At 40.1% G+C, this 20701-nt stretch overlaps 1 protein-coding gene across 2 annotated transcripts in view; it reads right to left on the reverse strand.

Moving 5' to 3' along the window:
- Positions 1 to 20701, reverse strand: part of LOC308405152 (myelin basic protein-like) — a 51526-nt gene that overhangs the window by 6694 nt on the left and 24131 nt on the right. For both annotated transcript variants that reach the window (XM_080895594.1, XM_080895593.1), the window contains one exon: positions 13931 to 13994. In XM_080895594.1, coding sequence (XP_080751720.1) covers positions 13931 to 13994 — 64 coding nt within the window. The remainder of the gene's footprint in view (positions 1 to 13930; positions 13995 to 20701) is intronic.

The raw sequence follows: 20701 nt of genomic DNA on the forward strand, positions 1-20701 counted from the left end.
TTAAAGAGGTGCAATTTCACAATTTGTGTATATTTTCTAAGTTCACTATTTTGTCATGTGTTGAGAAAAACACAGATTTAAAAATTACATGGTCTAATATTTACATTTAGCATATAACTGCAACATGCTTTTTTCGTTTTTTTTTTTTTTTAAAGACTAGAAAGGACTTGAAATTCAAAGTTTCAGACTTGTGACTTGACTCGGACTTTTACACCAGTGACTTGAGACTCGACTCTGACTTGCCTGACATTACTTGAGACTTGACTTGAGACTTGAGGATAAAGACTTGAGACTTACTTGAGACTTGCAAAACAATGACTTGGTCCCACCTCTGGCCGCTCAGTCTGACAACTAGTTTGATTTGAAGTCACAGAAAAGTTGGAGCAACAAAGTGCTTCTTTTCATTTTTGAAGAGAAGAGAATCAAGCAATTCATGTCATAGTTTCTCCCCCATGTAGTCTTTGACTATATTAAAAACTTTTTATCCAGCTGCGTGGCTACACCTGAGACGACACGACATACATGAGACGCACAAGTTGTAAACAACACTAAGGGCCAATTATCCAGCAGTATGATGTATAGCAGGGTGGAGAGAAGCAAGCATCTGCTGAAAGCGTGCTCACTTCACCATGTTGGCTTTTTTTCATAAATACTGCATTTATTCATGGTTTGAAGACGGGAGATAATGAGAACTCCTCAAGCCCTACCATCAATGCTTCTGCCGAGGGCTCCTTAAACCACTGCAGAGGAACCAGTGAGTAATGTCAGACTGCTGTGCATGCTCTTTCAAACATATCACTCTAGGTTTTTGCTATTTTCTTTGCATTAAGAGATGCTCGTCTTATTCAAAATAAACTTTTCATCTTTAGATATGTCATCTTTAATACTTCTCCACACCAGCTTCAAGATATCCCGATGAAAATTTAGGTGACAAAAGTGCCTAGATGGGCGGGTAATGCTGGTGAAGTTACAGGTGTCCCTTCCCACCTTTGAAATCTCTGATTATTGTGACATGAACAATTACCATCACCACCTCTGCTTCCTGCAGGATCTACATTCAGTAGTGAGGTAAAGACAACTGGCCTGTCTGATCTGTTCAATGAAGAAATTCAGCACCGTGCAAGAGGCGAAATTTCAGCATCTAGAAGGAGGAAGGCATGCAGGGAGTGGGCCTCAATCTCCTCATTTTTCCTCCTCTTCCTCAGTGTGAAGAGGATGTGCAGCCAAGCATCTGGGACAAGAACAAGGACTGTGGTGGGACTGAGGCACGGGAAGCATTCCTCTGAAAAAACATCCATCGCTATGTGGCCCCGGACCAACCCTCCTACCCAGGGGCAAAAATCTATCTGCTGCTGCATTGATGGTGGATCTGAAGCACCCACAAGCTAAGAGCGGGGAAAAAAGACGTCCTCTGTCTCTGTAACCCCCGCTGGCATTCAGGGCGTTAGTCTTCCAGAGATTTCCCTAGCAGAGATAAGCAGTAGAACCATTCCCTGATTATCCAAGCCATGTTCATGACCTCCGAACTTCACTTGAAACAGTGATTTTAAATGGAAAAGAACTTCATCCTGGGGAAACAATGCACATTGCTGTTAAGCTCGAGTGATTATAAATCAACATGAGATATAGCTTACAGTCTTTCTGTTTGGTTTTAATCTGAAAAATCCAAAGAGTGAGGACCCACCACAGTTGGATTTTTGTTTGCTATGCATGATGCAAGGCACCATTATACACATAGCAGTGTCACAGCTGCTGCTTTTATTCAAGCAGCTGTAAGGCTGACCTTGAAGTGCTTCAATGCTTTGTCATTACCAACAGCATAGAGGAGATCAGGCTTTCGCAGTAGCAGCACCCAGACTCTGGAATAATCTGCTAGAGGAGATTCATACTTCAGAGTCTATTCAGTCTTTTAAATTGCGTCTTAAAACTCACTTTGGCTTTTAATTCAAGTTCAGTATGAGTACCATCAGACTGGTTTATGTTTTTTTAATTGTTAATTGAGTCTATTTTTTTCTCGTGTTTTTAACCGACCGTGAAGCACTTTGGTCAACTCTGTTTTTCAATGTGCTATACAAATAAACTTTTAATTGAACAGCTCCTCACAATGACTTGTTTCTGACAAACAGGGACAATTTTCTCTTTGTTTTCTTGACATTAGGATGACATTTTCTCATATAATTAATTGTCTGATTTTGTTTTGATGAAAAACCCACACATTCTGCACTGTATGGTGAATGGACTGATTTTTGTACAGCGCTTCTCTACTCTACTTGATCAAGAAGTGCTTTTTACTACATGGCTCATTCACACACATTCAATCACTTTTCCTACACCAGTGTCTTAAAGCTAACACTCAGACACTCACACTCCAGTGAACACATAGGGAGCAACTCAGGTTTCAGTGTTTTGCCCAAGGATACTTTGGGATGTAGACTGAAACATCCAGGAATTAAACCACCAACCACTTACTGGAGGCAGTCCCTAAAAGTCATACATGCAAATGTTAAAAACGAGCCTTTCTATAATGTTAACATGTTCCACAAATGTTTTCGCTGTCTCTAGATACTTCCCCTTCATTTCAGCTGTAGTGAAACTATTACTTTTTATACTGTATATCTCAACTGTTTAAGTTATATTATAGCTTAAAGTTATGATTGAGTCCTAAAAGAGACTCAAAAGAGCCGCTTAGCTTCTTTAGGCCCATTTTTGCCATCCAAAGTTACCATCACATTTAACACCAAACTTAACACTAAATCTTATAATCTCAGGTTGAACATCATGTTAAATGTTTGGTCACATACAGCTCACAAACCAAAATAAATCTGGCAACAACCATGCCAAATTAAAGTGTATTGAGTGTGCACTTAGCTGTAGCATTTAAAAATTCAAATCGCAGTAAACTCATGTGAAGCCTGGTGTTTTGATAAAGAACTATATCTGCCATGCCAGACGTGTTTGTGGAGGATGAGGTTTTCCCTGGCAGCCACTATGAATGGCTGTCTCTAGTATGACAGAGAGCCAGCACACAGAGCAGCTCAACATGGGTTGATGCCATCAGCATAGTGCTCAGGGACATTTCCTCACCCATGGAGAGGCCAAAACACATTTATAGATACACACATTTCAGCAAGGGAGTGAGCATGACTAATGTCCCGGACTCATAAGCCAGCTGGATGCTTGAGGCTTGAGATGAGACATTACACTCCAAAAACAAACCTGAGACAAACCTCAAACAAACAGGACCGACATACTCTGAAACACTCTGCTCTGCCGAGCGCCCAAGACCTCAAAATCCAAATGTCACCATAATGAAGATGAACTCTATGTGTGGAAGAGCACCAGTGCTAGTTTTTATGCACCTGAAAGCATTTTCAGTATTTTTTATAAGAATCTGTTGCTAAAAATAACCACAGTAGACTAAATGGAACAGAAGGTTATGAATCCTATATAGCCATCACCAGTGCTGATAATATGATATCAGTTTTCTCCTTTCTCTCACAGCAGAACTATTTTCTTTAGATAGATAGGAAGATAGACAGATAGACCTGCTGTAAGGATTTCTTAAACTAGATCTAAAAGAAAGTCCTGGTTTACCCCCAAAAGGCTTTTTCTAGTTCAGGTAGTTCAGACAGTCTGTATGAGAAAAAGACATCTTACAGTGAAATAACTGCAGTTTCTTACATTAAAATAAAGCAGACTGTTCCCAACACAGTTTAGATCAGGGGTGGGGAACTCCAGGCCTCAAGGGCCGGTGTCCTGCAGGTTTTAGATAGCACCCTTGGTCAACTGACTAGTTCATTACCAAGCCTCTGGAGAACTTCAAGACATGTTGAGGAGGTAATTTAGCCATTTAAATCAGCTGTGTTGGATCAAGGACGCCTATAAAACCCTTGAGGCCTGGAGTTCCCCACCCCTGGTTTAGATCATAGACTACAAATCTGAAATATCACACTTTGCATCCAATTTCCACAACCATCTCCAGGGTTTACAGAGAAAGTTACACTGTAAGAACACTGACCAATGTTCGGGTGGTTTCTTCCAGCAGTATAAAACATCATGTCATAAAGCTCAAGTCATCTCAAACTGGTTTCTTGAACATGGCAATGTACTCAAATAGTCTTCACAGTCACCAGATTTCAATTCAGCACAGCGCCTTTGCAACTCCACTCCACTGTGCCACACCAACATGTCAATATCGACCAAAATCTCTGATAAATAAGGCAGAAGTGGGCCCAACTGCGTAATACCAAGGTGTGCATAATAAAGTATCCAGGGAGTGTGTGGGGGTGATTTAGGATAAGAAAAAAAAAAAATCCTAGAGCTGTAAACCAATCTAAAGTGTGATTATCTACTGTATTAGAATAGAGCATTTGATTTACTTCTGGAAGTTACAGTGCTTGTGTCTTGCATGGAGGAGGTTCAGCAAACAGCTTAGAGAAGCAATAAAAAAGCAGATCATAAAAAAAAGCACTACACAAACAACATTTGGCAGTGATTAGAGCTGCACACAACCACATATTGCAGGCAGTGAACTATGAATTCAAATGTGTCTCTAGTGGCACTTAAGGACCACTTGATCAGCTGTGCATTTAATGTGATGAACCCACCTTAGATTAAAATGCATTTGTTTTGTTTTTTTAATACAAACCCATCATGACCACTACAGAAAAACACTTGAAACACCCCTCTCAATCGGGATTACCATACAGAACCTGCATGTCTGTTCTCCAAGAGTAAAGACTCTAGATAATCTTGTCTGACATTTGGGACACAGTAGCAAGAGTAGTACCTTTGTACTGTTTTGTTACCCATCTATCCCCTCACTTTGGACTCTTGTAGCCTCAGAACCACACACACACACACACACACACACACACACTCAGTAATTGTCCTGCCAGATGACCGAGACAAGATGACGTGGTCTCCTGAACTCATGGCCACAATGAGGCACAATTTCTTCACGCACAAAGATGAAGAATACACAGGGAGCTGGTTCAGAGGCTGCATGCAGAAGGTCATGAATACGGCTGCATGAACACAGGCACATTTAGAGCGGCAACAGCGCGGCTTTTAAATTTCCGAGTAATTAATTCATCAACTGGAGAAGAAAAGAAAAGGGGGAACTACAAAAGTGGGTCAGAAAAAGGAAATGCAAGGTGAAGGAGGACAGAAAAGGAGACTGAACAATGGTGTCAAACCAAAGAACACTAGTCCAGTGATGCTGCCCTTTAACAATCAGAGCTTTTGAGGGTGGAGGGAGGGGAGAGGAGGTGCTTCACATCGGCGGTGCCAGGGCCCGTACCAGCTAGAGTCAGCCTCCGCCACGGAGACAAATGACTGAGCCACTGCACTTTTATACATGTGCGACTGGCAAATCCACAGCACCAAACATATTGTCAATACTGCGCTGTATGCACAGTCAGCAGTGCTTACACAATCTCAGTGACAACATGCCATGTGTGCGCATCACAGAAGACCAAATCCAACATGCAAAAATTAGGTTAAATTTGAGTTGCTCACACTCACCTCAAGTTTGACTATAGCCTCCATTATCACAGGGATCAGTACAGGCACATTAAGATATTCACTTACCCATAGTGATGATGTCACTATGAGGTCAAAGAGAAGCGTGGCATCTGGCAGAGTGACACACAATACTCGCACTGCAAGTTGTTGATGTAATATTGATGAGAAAAGTCATGAATAGAGAGCCCTACGTACATGAATTTTAATGTTTTATACCAGTTTTCATTGTTAATGTCTATTGCATAAGCTGATACACTCACGGAAAGCTAAGAATCTCTAGCAGGCCAAATGTGAAGTATTTTTTCCAGTAACTTCAAAGCAACGAGCTGAAACATTAATTTTTATTTACGGAAGTTGTAACATGCTGCACAATTTGTTAAAGAGAAGTCGCTCAACGTTGATGCGATTTGTAACTATAGGAGGTGTCTCGGTTCATTTATTCTCCTCTCTCATTCTCAGATAAATAAATTATTAAATAAATTTGTTTCCAGCAAACAGCGAAGCCAGCCGATTAAAGAAGATATATAGTGATAACTGAAGAAAGCACAGGGAGCTTTGTGGGTCAGCTGAAGGGCACGTCAGTAAATGAAAAGCCAGCTGTGTACATCACACACACACACACACAACGCCGCATTAACTCCACCCAGAGACGAAATCAGATATTAAATATGCACCCGACTTCATGAGGGGGAAATCCAATTTCCAGCGAGCATCCTCCGATTCTGTTTTAATTACGGCTCGATCTGTATTTTCAGGAGCTTCTCTACACAGTTAGTAATGAGCAAACAGAGAGGTGAATCAGTCTCAGCCACTCCGCCTGCTCCGATCAGCCAGTGCTCTCATTAATCTCAGCAGGCTCGAAGTAGATCAATGGAGTCTGAAGCAGCCTCGCCCTAACAGACCAAATTTCCCAGAACACGTCCAATTTTAACAAAATTACAGAACAGCGCTAAAAATGGCTATTGGTATGTCTACGCAATACTTTTCATGGTTACTGACGCAGTCTGTGACTAACATTTTCTTTTACTTTAGCAAGCTAGCTTGCTACAGAATGCATCAGTAACAAACCACTTTTTAAAAAAGATCTCTATCTAGTCCGCATCTACTCACTGCAGTATTTTCGATCAACTGAAGGAGTTTCAAAGAGTTTTTAGGACAGCCTGATAATAACGAATCATAAAAGTTCAGCCTAGAAGTAAAAAACAAATGAACTAGTTCTTCAGCGTCACTCTGAGACTCTTTGTTTGTAATTTTAGAGATATTGTGCAGATGCAGTGGAAGTGCTACATAATTCCTTAATATGCACATTGAAGGACGTGTCCTTTCAAAATACTGGTCATGCAATGTTTCAGAGAACATAAGCATTTGTAGTACACTATGTTCACTGGCTAACAACATGCCCTGACCTGCCCCTTTCTCATCATATACAGCTTCAAAACAAAGATAGGTATGCTATAAAACATACCTCCTTTCTTTATTTTTTTTTAGAGGAGAACAGAAGAGGACGAGGAGGAGATGAGGGACGTGACATCAAAGGAGGTGAAAAGAGAGAATGTCAGATCTATAAGACGCTCACTTTCAAATTTGTCAAAGTTCAAAAAAACAAGACGTCGTCACATAAATGGAAGCAAAAGTTACGTGACCAAGGCAGATGAAAAAGCAGAATTCAAACCGGCGTACGACTTCATTGACATCAAGCCCTTTTCTTCTTAAGAGTTTTGGTCCTGCTGCTAAAGTTAAAAATAATAACCAAGCTGAATGAGAACTCAGAGTGCACTCATTTGGTTTATATTGATTTCATGCTGCAAAAGCCCCCTGTGCACATGACCGAAACCTTTTTGGTACAGTACAGTCTCTCACATAGTAGATTCCTTTTAGGCAAGAAATAAACTGAAAATAGTGTAATCTGGCTAATGATTTGGATAATGTTCTTAAAGCCTTTGTGGTTCTACTGAATGACATGTGGAGGTGAAGAGCTAATGCGTGCATTTCCCCTGCTGTAAAAAACAGCCCAGTATTTCAGCAGCGTATTATTTATTCCCAATAGTTCTTTATTCAAACTGAAACAGCTCTCTGCTTTTAGTTTATGATTAATGACAGATTGGCTGTGTATAGAGAGACTGTAACAGTTCAAATGGTTCAATTATAGCAGATTGTGTAAACTCATATTGAGCATTCTTCACAGTTCGACAAAAGCAAGCCACATATATTACAGCAGTATTGGCTAAATGGGATCTTTTTAAGACAATATTAAGTGGACAAAGGGAAACAAATTAGATTATTAAAGTGAGAAAGGCATTTCCTAAATATTTAGTATACTTAAAGTATTTAATGGAACAATATTTGGTTGATATTGATTCCTGCTCTTAATTAAAATCACCACAAAATGACTATATGCACTAAATATATTTAATGGGACACCAACAGAATAAAAACTATATCTGCTGCTTTGTGCAGGGATATTTCCATTCCAGTCAGATCTTTCATCTTCATTTGCTTATTTATGAAGCACTATTGTAGCTAGAGACAATTTCCCAGGAGCACTGCTACAGAGCGTTTTCACAGTAGCTCCAGAATTGGTTCCTCCCAACAGAAGGCAGGATTGTTCCCCACACATTTCAATATGAGGGGGGGAAGACAAGAGATCCTCCGGCTCCCTCAGGCTGCCTGTCATCATGTAATTTTGCATGATAACAGAGCCCCTTACATTATCCAGCTAAGGTTATCTAAACAGATTCATCACAATAAAGCCGTCTTAAAGTGTGAGTGCAGAAAGAGGCTGCTAAGGAACCAAGCATTTACAAAGAAAAGAATTTTTTCAAGCCAAATGCTCTGTAGGAAAAACACAGCTTTGATACACTCTCATACACTGATACGGTCCAACCAAGCTAAGTGTTGAGACTAGTTCTCAACAATAAGCCTGGGTGGACAGTTACATGTTCATTGCCCAAAATAATGGAGTAACAACCCAGTACTGAGCCTGTAGAGAGTACAAACAATCTATCCAGGCAACCTTGGCCCATGACTGGTGCCTGCAGTACTCACTTTTCTGTGAGCAAACAAGCAATTAGCAGTCCCTTTAGCAGTAAACCAACAAATGGGGTGGCCACTTCCACTAAAGGGTGGGGAACTCCAGGCCTCAAGGGCCGCTGTCCTGCAGGTTACAAATGTGTCCTTGATACAAAAACAGCTGATTTAAAGACTAAATTACCTCCTCAATATGTCTTGTAGTTCTCAAGAGGCCTGGTAAGGAACTAATCATTTGATTGAGGTGTGATGACCCAGGGTGATATCTAAAACCTGCAGGACAATGGCCCTTGAGGCCTGGAGTTCCCCACACCTGCACTAAACGTATTTGATAAGTGGAAGGTCCCTTTCTTTTTTAATCATAGAAGTCCCCACCAAGTGACCCCACAACTTAGTAGGAACGTTTGGCTGTTGTCAGGTCCTGGGTACAGGTAACAATTCAATAGCGTACAGAACCTCTTTTAGCAGCAATAATATGAAGTCAGAATTTTCTGAATGACTTTATTAGTCTCTCATATCATTATGGATGAATTTCGGTTTGCTTCTCTTGACAATGTTGCTTCAGTTCACTGAGGTTTGCAGGCATTTGTTTAAGAACAACATTTTTGAATCAACCTTGGGCAGCTGTGGCTCTGTTAGACTGCAGGCTCTAATCTTAGAGTTGGTGCGTCAAACTCAGGCCCCTTAGTGTGATAAAGTGTTCTTGGCCAAGACTCTGATCTCCCGAGTTTCTCCATTACAGACCACCTACAATTTAGAAAAAAATGACAACCTAAAGCCATCTTGCCCCAAGATTTTTGACCAGGCCACAATTGCTAAGCCTTTCCCCACCTGACACTACACTTCCTCTCCTGGTTTCTATCCACAGCTGCTGTTCGTTTCTCCTCCCCTCACCCTGACAGCTAAAGGGGGCCCGTTTTGCTCTGCTGTGGGCCTGCTGCAAGCTAGGGCAGGTAATGGAGTCATAATGGGCTTTTAAGAGCCATACAGCCAATGGTGGTGTTTGCCCTTCAGTGAAAAAGAAAAAGAAAAGCACTGCAAACAGGAAGTGCAGTATGGAGACATGAGTCATGATACCTGCTGATGACCACTACACCCTACAACACGCTCCAATAGAGACTGCTAACCTGCTGGTCATAAACCACTCACATTGGGCCAATATGATGGAAATCCCTCATTTTCCTCCTTTGCCCAGCACTTTAGAATCACCTAATGGTACTAAATTATTTCACCCTTGGTGGACAAGCCAGAGCAGCAATGAGTTAGAAACTGATAAGAAAACATGATTTTTACACACTACCCGAGGCCAGCGCAGACTGAGCAAAGATCCAGTTAAACATTAAGAGTTGAAGCAGAATCGACACATTAATAATATTGAGGTGCTCAGAGGTGGTGTCCTTTCAATGAAAAACCTCATTAAACCAGTCTGTTTGCAGGAAAAGCTGAGCAAAAACTTAGCTGACATGGAAAGGGCAAAGTCTTAATCAATCTAAATACCAAACTAATTATTTTTCTTCCCTTTTCAGTAATGAGTGTGGTATGCAGTCGAGTCATTTATGTTTTAGGTTGCCTTACAAAGAGATGGCTACTTTAACCTGTATCCTAAGTTGTGTATACCTATGAGCTGCCAGAACTGCTACGTGGCCTCTTAAAAACACTTATGTCAATAGCGGACCCTTTAAGTCTGTTCCACTCCGATCAATGACGAGTGTTTAACAGGAGGGACATGAATTACTGAGGTTGTAGGAGGAGGAGCATATCGAGTGGATCCAATCTGATGAAGCTTCTGCGTGGTATACCTTTCCTGCCGATAATCAGTGAGAACAAGCAAGAGTGGTGGTTCTCTGGTGCTGCGCACACAGGCGTGATTACACACTCAAACAAGCTTCCATGACATAACATCATTATGGAAAGAAAAATTTAATTGTGCCTTCATTCACATGCATGCATACAAACACACTGCAGCTGGACTGATAAATTTGTTTTGCATTATAGGAAATCAATACTGACCTTTCTTAGAAAATGAGTCGGTTAGTGCCGTCTGCACTCCAATATCTTTTCCAGTGATTTCACGCTTCAATGACTTTGTATTTCTTGGATAGTCACTGAATACTACATTAATTGTTTTTGTGTGTAGTCTAGTCTCTCAGTTTATGAACAGCTGTTACCAAAACACAAAGCAGCCTAAAGCACTGCATGTTCCCCCAACGTTAATGTGTGAAGGTTGGAGAAGTGCAGAAGCCAGACTGGACCAATTCCTCCTTCTTCAGAGCATCCCCCGGGTTTGAGTGGTGGGTCATTTAAAGACATAAATGTAAAAGTCATATACCCAACAATCAGTCTCAAACTTCACCCCCTATGGCAAAATTATTGCTCAACACAAATTTAACACACATTACATGTTTGTACGAGTTCTTCATGTGACCAGTGTAAGGGGAGGTTTATTTCTCTATAAAACAAACATAAATATTGAGTTATGGCAAATAGTTTGTTGCTAGTAGTGACTGAAACACTTTTGAAAAGATGTGGTCAAATGTGAGCCATATACAGCCAGAGCTTCTCAAAGTGTTTGCTGCTTTCAAGAGCTGGAATGTTAACAGGCCTGCTCTGCTGTTTTATCGAGTGCCCAGCATTGGATTAATAATTATAATTGATGATAATTAGTATTAGTAGTGATATGGTAACTGAACCAAAGTGCTCGTAACAGTTGGGGCTCAACACTTTATGTAAAAATGATACAAATGAAGCTTGGAAAAGTATTGATGACACATTTAGCCAGCTAGTTGCTAATATCATCACACGTTTTTTGAAAGACCATCAAGTTACATTTCCATAGCTAAAAGTCAAAAGGGATATTTGTCACAACTGCATAAATATCCATGTGATAAACTGTACAAACATTTTTACTTTTCTAAGCTAACGCTGCCAATAAATGATAAGTAGCGTTAGCTTAGAAAGCTAAACCTGCCAATAACAATAATAAGCTTCTGAATAAGGTTATTCTGAATATGGACTGAGGTGATTTGGCAAACGCATTTGCATGTTATAAAAAATTTCATGAAACGTAAATAAATAGAGACTAGAATGTTCTACTGGTTGATGCCTTCTGGCAACTCTAAAGCTAGCTTAGCTGCTAATATTCAAGTTTTAGACCAGAAACAGTTTAACTTAATTATTATATTATTTATAATATTATAAAAAATATTTTCTTTTAACTATGAAAAACTAAAGAACTACAAAGAAATAAGAGTTAAAGTTAAATATTATTTCAGTGTTTTAACCTTAAAATAGATATTGAAATCTTTGTTTTGAGTAATTATTTTGGTTACAAGCAGTGACTGAGCCATTTACAACACTGCTCTCAATGAAAATTAGTCAGTCAAAAGTGGCTAAAGCAAAAACAAAAAGTAGCTTTTGCGATTTTCTTTTGTGCTTTAGACACTTTAGTTCATACATGTGAGTAGGGCTGCACGATTTTGCATAAAATGAGAATCACGATTTTTTGGCTTAGAATTGAGATCACGATTCTCTCACGATTTTCTTTTCCAGTATAAATATTTATTGCACTTATTAACTGCACATCAACTTCGTAACAGTTGAGACTGAACATAAAAACAATAAATAAACATAAAAACAACAAATGTCTCACGTTTTGTTATAGCTGCAAAATGTTGTACTGCTTGAAATTCCGTCTCCACCGTTGCTCGACACTGCGTGTATAGAGCAGGTAGTGCAACAATAAAAAAATAGTTGCGGGACGGCACTGTGTAGCGTTTGTCTAGGGTGTTGATCATTTTCCTAAATCCCTCGTTTTGCACAGTGTTGATGGGAGCCATATCTTTAGTCAGGTGATAAGTGATATCCTCCGTAATTTCTTTGTGCCTGCGGAAGTTCGACGGGTATAGGGAAGCGCTGTATAAGGTTCCCGTTATTGATGTTTGGGTGGTTGACCGGGGCGGATTTTCTCCTGTCACTTTCTCGTCATCCCTGACGTGCTCTCCGTTGTTTTTTCCCTGCTAATTTTAGCATCACATGGCACAGCTTCTGTATCACGTGGTATAAGGCTCCGCCCTTGTCATTTGTTGAGCAGGAAGAGTGAGCGCTTGTTTTCATGCAGATTACGTCCCGGATCAAAGTGCGGTACAATCGTCGACTTTTTTTCTTTTTTTTCTTCTTTTTTTTAAATCGTTGTCATTTGGAAATGAGATCGCACATAAGTATGAATCGAGATCGCGATTTTCTAACAATTAATCGTGCAGCCCTACATGTGAGCCAATCATTCCTGGCTTGGTATTCACCAAGCCTCACCCAGAAAACGTCCCAAAATTCAGGAGAGGAAAGTAAATATGCTGCACATATTTTCCGCTCTGTCTCTTGGGTATTTTAGCTGCTTCTAGGCAAAAATACAAACTTCAGCAGGTGGCTAAAGAGACCTTAAATCACTGCAATTCAGCGGCCGATGGCTTTGGATGTTTAGGAAGAGCACATATTGTATGTGAAGTCTTAAACAAACAAACAAAAAAATAAATGTAAACAATTTCCTTCACCCTGGCAGGGTGCATCTTTACATAGTAAACAAGAGCCAACAGGATGTGTCACAAACTCAAGTTGTTTCACTGACAGTAGGGACAAAAAGAAGAAGAAGATGAAAAAAGGGACTATGTTGATTTTGTTGTGTTAGAAATTTGATTTCTTTTCTTTAAGCAGAGTGCCTTACAGTGCAAACTCCACCAGAGAGATTTAGTCTGCTTTAAAAAAAAAAAAAAAAAAAAAAAGACATAGTCTGCATATTTGCACGCACAACTGCAATTGCCTCTGGTTGCAAAAATAATCCCATACATTCTAATTTGCAAAAGCACTGACTCCTAAAATCAAATCATAACCAACCTACATGGGTCTACTCCTGTGGATCAAACTCAACTGCCCTCATCTGCTGAGCTGCAGTATTACAGAGGCCTTATTTGTAATACCTGATCCTTTCACACGAAACATCACCGTGAATGTGACCCAAAGACAAAACTTTTCTAAACTATAAGAATCAACAAAAAAATTTGGAATGATTGGAACAGTACTTTTAAGAAAGGCTGTCCTTCATAAATCATTGCTAACTTTTTAAAAACCAGCCAGACGTGGCTAAAAATATGATGGATATTCTGTAAATTGACTGATGCCAGCTTTGACTCTCATAAGTGGACGTGTATGGGTTGGGAAGGCCTCTATTCAATCTTTAGATTGCTCCAGAGCTGATTATGCACACTACAAACTGTCATTCATTTTCTCATCAACAACTGAAAAACATATACATCTCCTCGTCTGTCTGATGGGAGTATTTCCAATATGTAATATGCATGTAAATTTTAATTCAAAGACCTCTTACCAAAGACTTCATCTTGTTGTTCAGGTTCTGCTACTGCCGTTTCTTTGGGTTCAAGTGACGGAGCCTTTAATGAGAACACAAAAACAGATTGAAGAGGTGAGATGCTGAGGTGCCATGGCAACAAAGCAAAGGCAGAGACAAACAGGCCAACTGTGTGAGAGAGGGGTGATGAGAAAGAGAGACAATGCGAGGGGGAGGTAATTATACCCATTTAGTATTTTGGGGCTTTATGAGAACAGAATTAAGCTGAGACCCTTTCATTCAACTTTCATAAAGAAGTGGGTACATCCTGTGCACACTGGAAGCTGTTGCAACACTGAATGTGTGACCGGTGCTTTTTGTCAGGATTTTATCTATTTATCATCTGTCTTATTTTGATTGATTAATTGATTTATTGCATGTATGCACTTGTGAATCTTTGGCAGAAACTTGTCTGGAATGCATATGCAAAATGACATTATTATGGTTTCAATTATTTTCATGTTATTTGCTAATATTCATTAAGAGAAGTTAAACCAAAACGCAGAAGCAGCGAGTGAAAAACTGAGTACATGCTTACTGCTTCCAAAGGAATTAAGAGTATAAGTAGCAGCCAGGTGCTACTAATCAAATGCATTGATTGATCAGCAGCAAGTGTGAGCAGCTGTGTAAAAGCAGATGTTTTGGCAGTTTGCAATGTGCGTTAACACAATCCTAGGGAGGAAAGAAATCAGCGATGATCTTAGAGAAGCAGTTGTTGCTCCCCATCAGTCTGAGGATGGTTATAAGGCTATTTCCAAATAATTTTAAGTCTGCCATTCTTCAATGAGAAAGATTATTCAAATATCAGGGGCAAATATTCCAGACTTGCGCTAATTTCCCCATGAGCTAAAGAATTGCTGAAAGATTAAAATAAAGAAATTGTAGTGAGTCAGTTAAAGTCCAGATCTCAACCTACTTGAAGGCTGCGGGGGACATTTAGAGAGCTGTGCATGAGCAAATGTCCACAAAACTCAATGAACTGAAGAAACATTCTACAGAAAACTGGGCCAAAAACACCTAAAAGACAATATGAGAAACGAATAACGTCACGCAGAAAGTGAGAATTTCAGGTTACTCAAAGTCAAGGTGATTCACAAGCTATTGATTGAAATATGAAGTGTACTTAGTTTTTTTTTCTTAGTTTTTTCCACTGATTGTACATTTTGGCTTAACTCTTATTAAATAAATAATAGCACAGTGTAATATAGCATGTGTTATTATTAATCTTAGTTTGTATTTACCCAATTTTAGGTCATGGAAAGGTCATTTTTGATCATGCTCTGATATGCAAATCCTGTGTTCAATATCATCTTCAATCCTTTAGGAGATCTGGCTACTGCAGAGATGTCAAAATTACTGTAGTTCATAGGCCACATACAGCCAACTTTGTCGAATTAAGTCCGCAAATTCAAACCGGATGATCGCTGTTAGCACAGTCGCTCGCTAGCTGCTGATGTCACCTGGGAAATGGCCGAAAAACTCTCCATCAGAGACCGATTTGATACGGATGGCCGCACACAATCTGTCATTCAATTAAAATGTTTTGCATCATAATTACATCTGTTCAGAACCCAGTTAGCCTGTGAAATAAACAATCTGTAACCACCGTGATCATTTTGGCTCTGCAGTGGGTGGGACATGTTAACTGTTAACTCACAGAGCATCAACAAACAGCTGTGCACACATGTTTGTTGTGTGACTTTTATTTCGTAAGCTGACCATTTTGACAGCATTGAAACAGCAGGAAGTGATACGGGAAACGTACGAAGTAAAATGGCATTAGTTGTTACATAATGACAGAAATACTGATTCATCTGCAACAACCCACCCACTTTTAACACACAAAGTCTAAGCTTACACTAGCATGCAAGATGAATTATTATTACTGTCTGTATTCACACTTCTGGCTCATCCAAAGAATTTGTTATGTCACTATGACTGGCATGTTTACAGCCTTTGACCATCATGTACAGTGAAGTGCCTTCTGATTTTATAAATCCTCTTAACATCCCCCCTCAGAAGAGGCATGAACAGTGCTGTTGCTGGTCACATGCTCTATAATGTTGTACTGTGGACATTTATGTGTTTTTCTGTGCAGAGGAGTTTTTTTTGTTTCCTGTTCTCATGCTGTCCTCCTGTAGCCCAGCATGAGTAGAGGTCTCTTTTTTTCCTCTTGTACCTTTCCCACTGTAGTGTACATTTCAGTGTTTTTTTTCCTGTAATGCAACCGTTCTCCGACTTGTATCCCCATGTAATGTCTGTGTTGTATGTGTAAGGTCAGGGGGCGGGTTCATTCCACTGCAGGGCAACCTGCCACTGCATGTGGCGAATAAACTTTGAACTTGAACTTGCCTGCTTCTTAGTGGGCTTGCCTACATGGGGAATCAGAGACATTCAAAAACTGTGGGCACACTGATCACCATTAAATCAGAACAGAGGAAAGTGCAACTGTGACGCAGTCGCAACAGCTGAGGGACAGTAGAGTGTGGTGAGCAAGCACTTACTAATGCAAATCACTTAAAAGTCAACAAGTGCTCCTTTTTTTGGCCTTTTATTATGCAAACAAATGAGTCTTGATAAGAGGAGATTAAATTACTACTGGACAAGATTTAATTACGTTTTTCCCCCCTTTCATCAAGAGCAGAAATTCTTAAAAAAAAAAAAAAAAAGAAAAAAAAAAAAAAAGAAAAATGACTACTAGAGAAAAAAAAAAGTCATGCCAGTGACTGTGGGTAACGAGATATTTGTCATGCAGCCAACTCCTACTAAGGCTACGTTCACACTGCAAGACTTAATGCTCAATTCCGATTTTTTGTTCACACTACAAATAAAATGCGACAGCAAACGCGCTCTAGTGTGAACGCTCAAAGCGGCCCGCATGTGCAAAAGAAGACGTCACACACAACGCGCTCCGTTTAGACCCAGAGCAAACAATATTGTTTGACTGATGGCTGTTAATATAAAGACTTCAGACTTTACGTTTCCCAATTTTTGCTTTAAGTTATTTTGTTATTTACATAATAATGTAGATAACCTAATAATGATCCTTATTGCTGTTTTAGAGGAGCGGTGCTTCAAAGAATAGTTGCAGATTTCTATCAAAATCTGCAGATTATACAGTACAAATAAAATGTTCACGTTGTCTTCCCAACAGTTTCACTGACATCTACACTGGATGGCCAGGAAGCGTTCGCGATGTCTTCTCGGGCGCTTCTCCGGCGCTGATAATTGGTGTCTGTCTTGTGTCAGTGACGCAAAAGACGGATTTAATGCGACATGACCGTTCAAACAGCAGTCGCTTTCTAAAACATCGGATATGTATCGGATTCAGTAGCACATACGAAAGTGACTCAGATCGGATTTGAAAATATCGGATTTGTGCCGTTCACACTGTCATACCATGATCGGATATGGGTCACATAGGGTCAAAAAAAAAAAAAAAAATCTGATTTGATGCGCTTTCGCCTGCAGTGTGAACGTAGCTTAACAGTGAGCAAAGTAGGATGATTGAAGAGCTGCTCCCAGGATATGAGATGGTTAATCACATGTTTGATCGAAATAGGAATAGCCAAGCAGGGACTCTGCCTCCTCTCTTGCTTCGCGTGCAGCCTCTGTGTTAGTGGGTGCTTGGTTACAGGATTGGAGACCGGTGCCCTGTAGCCTGAACAGTGCCTGACCAGCTGCAGCCACTTGAACAATCAGGTCTTCTGAAATGCTCTGCCCTGCCACTCCTTTGCAACTAGAACACAGTCTCTGCCTTTGCAGTGCTCATCTGTAAACTGGCCACTTTTACTGTTCTGTTAGTATTCTGCTTATTGAAATTCATGCTTTCTTATCTATGCAGTTTCTTTGGCTGATTCAGCCCTTGCCTCCCAAACTCCCGTCTTGTCAGTTCTCTCTGTTCAGCTCCCCTTTGTCTTGGCTTATTTCTACTCCCATTTTCTTGGCCCAAACCTTAGTGACATCTTAATGCCACAGCTTTAGCTTCTGGTTGCCAACGTGTAGCCTAGCTTCCAGGTCCCTGGCTACCAGCCCAGACTAACCCAAACTTCAGGTTTCTGGTTACAACTCTAACATCAAGGTTACTGTTGCCACCTCAGCTCCTCAAGTCCTTTTGCCAGTTTGCTTGTTTACTGAATAATGAGTCTACAACTCTGCACTTCGCTGGTGAACAAATGATTTGTAAATCAGTGATTCAAAAAAAAGGAACACCACATGTATTTTTGTGCACTGATAAAGCTTAAATTTCTATTGAGGATTTGCAGATATGTGACCTCTAACCGTGTGACTTGAACTTATCTGCCATTTTGGACATGTGACAATGTAAGATCAAGTGAATAACATAATCACACAGGCCTAGAGATTGGGCAGTGACTTCCCTGGCAACCGCCTGTCCCTAGGGAAAAAGGTGTTCCCCAAAAACCTCCTTGTGATTACTTTAGTCACTAGTATATTGCTATCTTAGCCTGAGGTGAAGTTATAGACTTCATGGGTTATGGACTCAGCTACTCTAATAAATAAATTATAACAAACTGAAAAGCATGCCAAAAATGGAACTGGAGATATCCATCAAATGCCTTCAAAGTTGCACCTTGTGAAAGATTTTGGCTCTAGCGCTGAAACAACTTTTACTCTGCAGGGTGAACCTTCTCCATTTCCAGTTTGCATGGCTGTTTTTTAAGTTTTACTACTTCTTGGCTGGTAGTTTGTATTTGCAGGATAACATTTGAAAACAAACTACAGGTAATCATTTGCCACCAACCAAAGCAATCACTAGGAAGTTTCTGGGGCTAGCACCATCTCTGATCCAATTTCATCCAATGAGATACAGCAAACTCCAGAAACGAGTGTTTAGCAGTCAGGAAATACATCATTTTTATCCATCAGCTGGTGGTTGTACGGCACACTTGATATGGCAATCACAACTAAAAATCCTTAGCATTCAACCTTTGCTAGATTTTCTTTCACACCCCGACTTAGCTGTCTTGCCTTAGTTCTTAGCCTTTCCTTTTTCATATAGTGTAAAGAATTAGCAATGCAAACAGATTGGAATACACAGAAAAAACAAAACAAAACCCTCAGTCACAGAAGCTTGGATGGTCATTAAAATGAAGGTCCTTGCCACCAAGGAGGATGCTGGGCCTGGATCTGCATGTAAATGACTTCACATTTAAAAATAAATAAATAAATAAATCAGTTTGAATTAAGTGCAACTGTAAAAATACAGCTGACATTTTGGCCACAAGGCACACTTGGATTTTCAGCCTCTGAAGGACACACATTATATACAAAACTAAAGGGGTCCTCGTTAAAAACTTGTCACAACACGACCACATCAAAGGAAAAATGAAAAGGGCGATGTGGGCAACTAAGAGAACTAAACTAACATCTTAATGCCATCCTCGCTGTCGGTGTGACACTACTCGCCACAGGTGCCTTATTAAAAATACAGTTCTTGTCAAGTAGAGCTTTCAAAAGAGGTTCATGTTGGAGACAGAAGCACGTCCTGACCCTGTGACAGCTTCGACAACACCTGACAATTATTCATACTTTCCTGCCCGTCTCAGTCCTAACCTACTGAACTTTTAGCTTGCCAACTGCGACATATTTCTCTAGATTATATAAAACACAATCACACAAACAGATCCCCCTCTCCCTGTCATTACAAACCCTGAAGAGAGTATAATCAGGTGAATAAGTTGTGAGACCACCAAAACAAGTCCCAGAGTACCTTAAGACTAGAGCCTGACCAATATATGATCTTTAAGACTGATATTTGTTTTATATTTGTTTTCCTTCTCTCAGACACACGAAACCTGAAAACATTTTGCTAATATATTGCCTTGGTTTATTTATTTTTTTTAATTACTCATTTACTCTGTGTCGGACTGTGCTTGGACCTGTTATGTTCTTGTTGTTTCAAACCCAGTTGCTAACAGCAAAGTTGCAAAGTGCCCTCTGGTGGGCAAGCAATGTAACATCAACACTCATAACCTGGGTGAATGGTGTTTCTCCTGGCTCTTCTTTAATTTTTCCACTTCTATTTATCACCATTATAAATGTGTTAGCCCTGTGACACCGTGTACCCCACGTATACCACCTCTTGCCCTATGGCAGCTGGGCCAGCTCCCCACCCCCCAAACTGGATAAGCAGAAAGATATGACAATAAACAGCTAACATGAGAAATTGCACAACAACAAAAAAATCCGCTAAACAGTGAGGCCGCAAAAGGTGAACCGCGTTATAGCGAAGGACCACTGTATTAGCCCACCATAAAACAGATTGGGCTCTACTCAAGATCTTGTTCCTCTTACTCTTTACTTTTGGATGTTAGCTTTGGTAAAATGTCTTTTTACTACTATAGATGACCAGAACCACATATCATGGCTTAAGCCTAGCACCTACAATGTAAAGTTATGCCTTTCTTTTTTTTAAGGCTATCACACATGTAAAGAGTGGACTGTTGTCACTAATATAAGACACAAACATCAGAGTTAAAGGCCAACCCCCCCCCCAAATAAAACATTTATCATAAAATTGCCTTAGCCTTGTTTTTATTGTACTTATTTTTTGGGAGGTTTATTTGGTTGGTCCACTCATCACCATTAAAAGTAATAAATTAAGTCTTCCTCTGTAATTGTACTGCTGTGTGACAATGGAAAATTCCACTGCTTCAGCTTCAGTCAGGCCTCTGATCCCAATTCAGCACTAGGATACTGTAAGCGGTTCAGTGTTCCCGAGCACTCCTG

This window comes from Rhamphochromis sp. 'chilingali' (genome assembly GCF_963969265.1).
Source record: "Rhamphochromis sp. 'chilingali' genome assembly, chromosome: 11".
Classification (NCBI taxonomy): Eukaryota; Metazoa; Chordata; class Actinopteri; order Cichliformes; family Cichlidae; genus Rhamphochromis; species Rhamphochromis sp. 'chilingali'.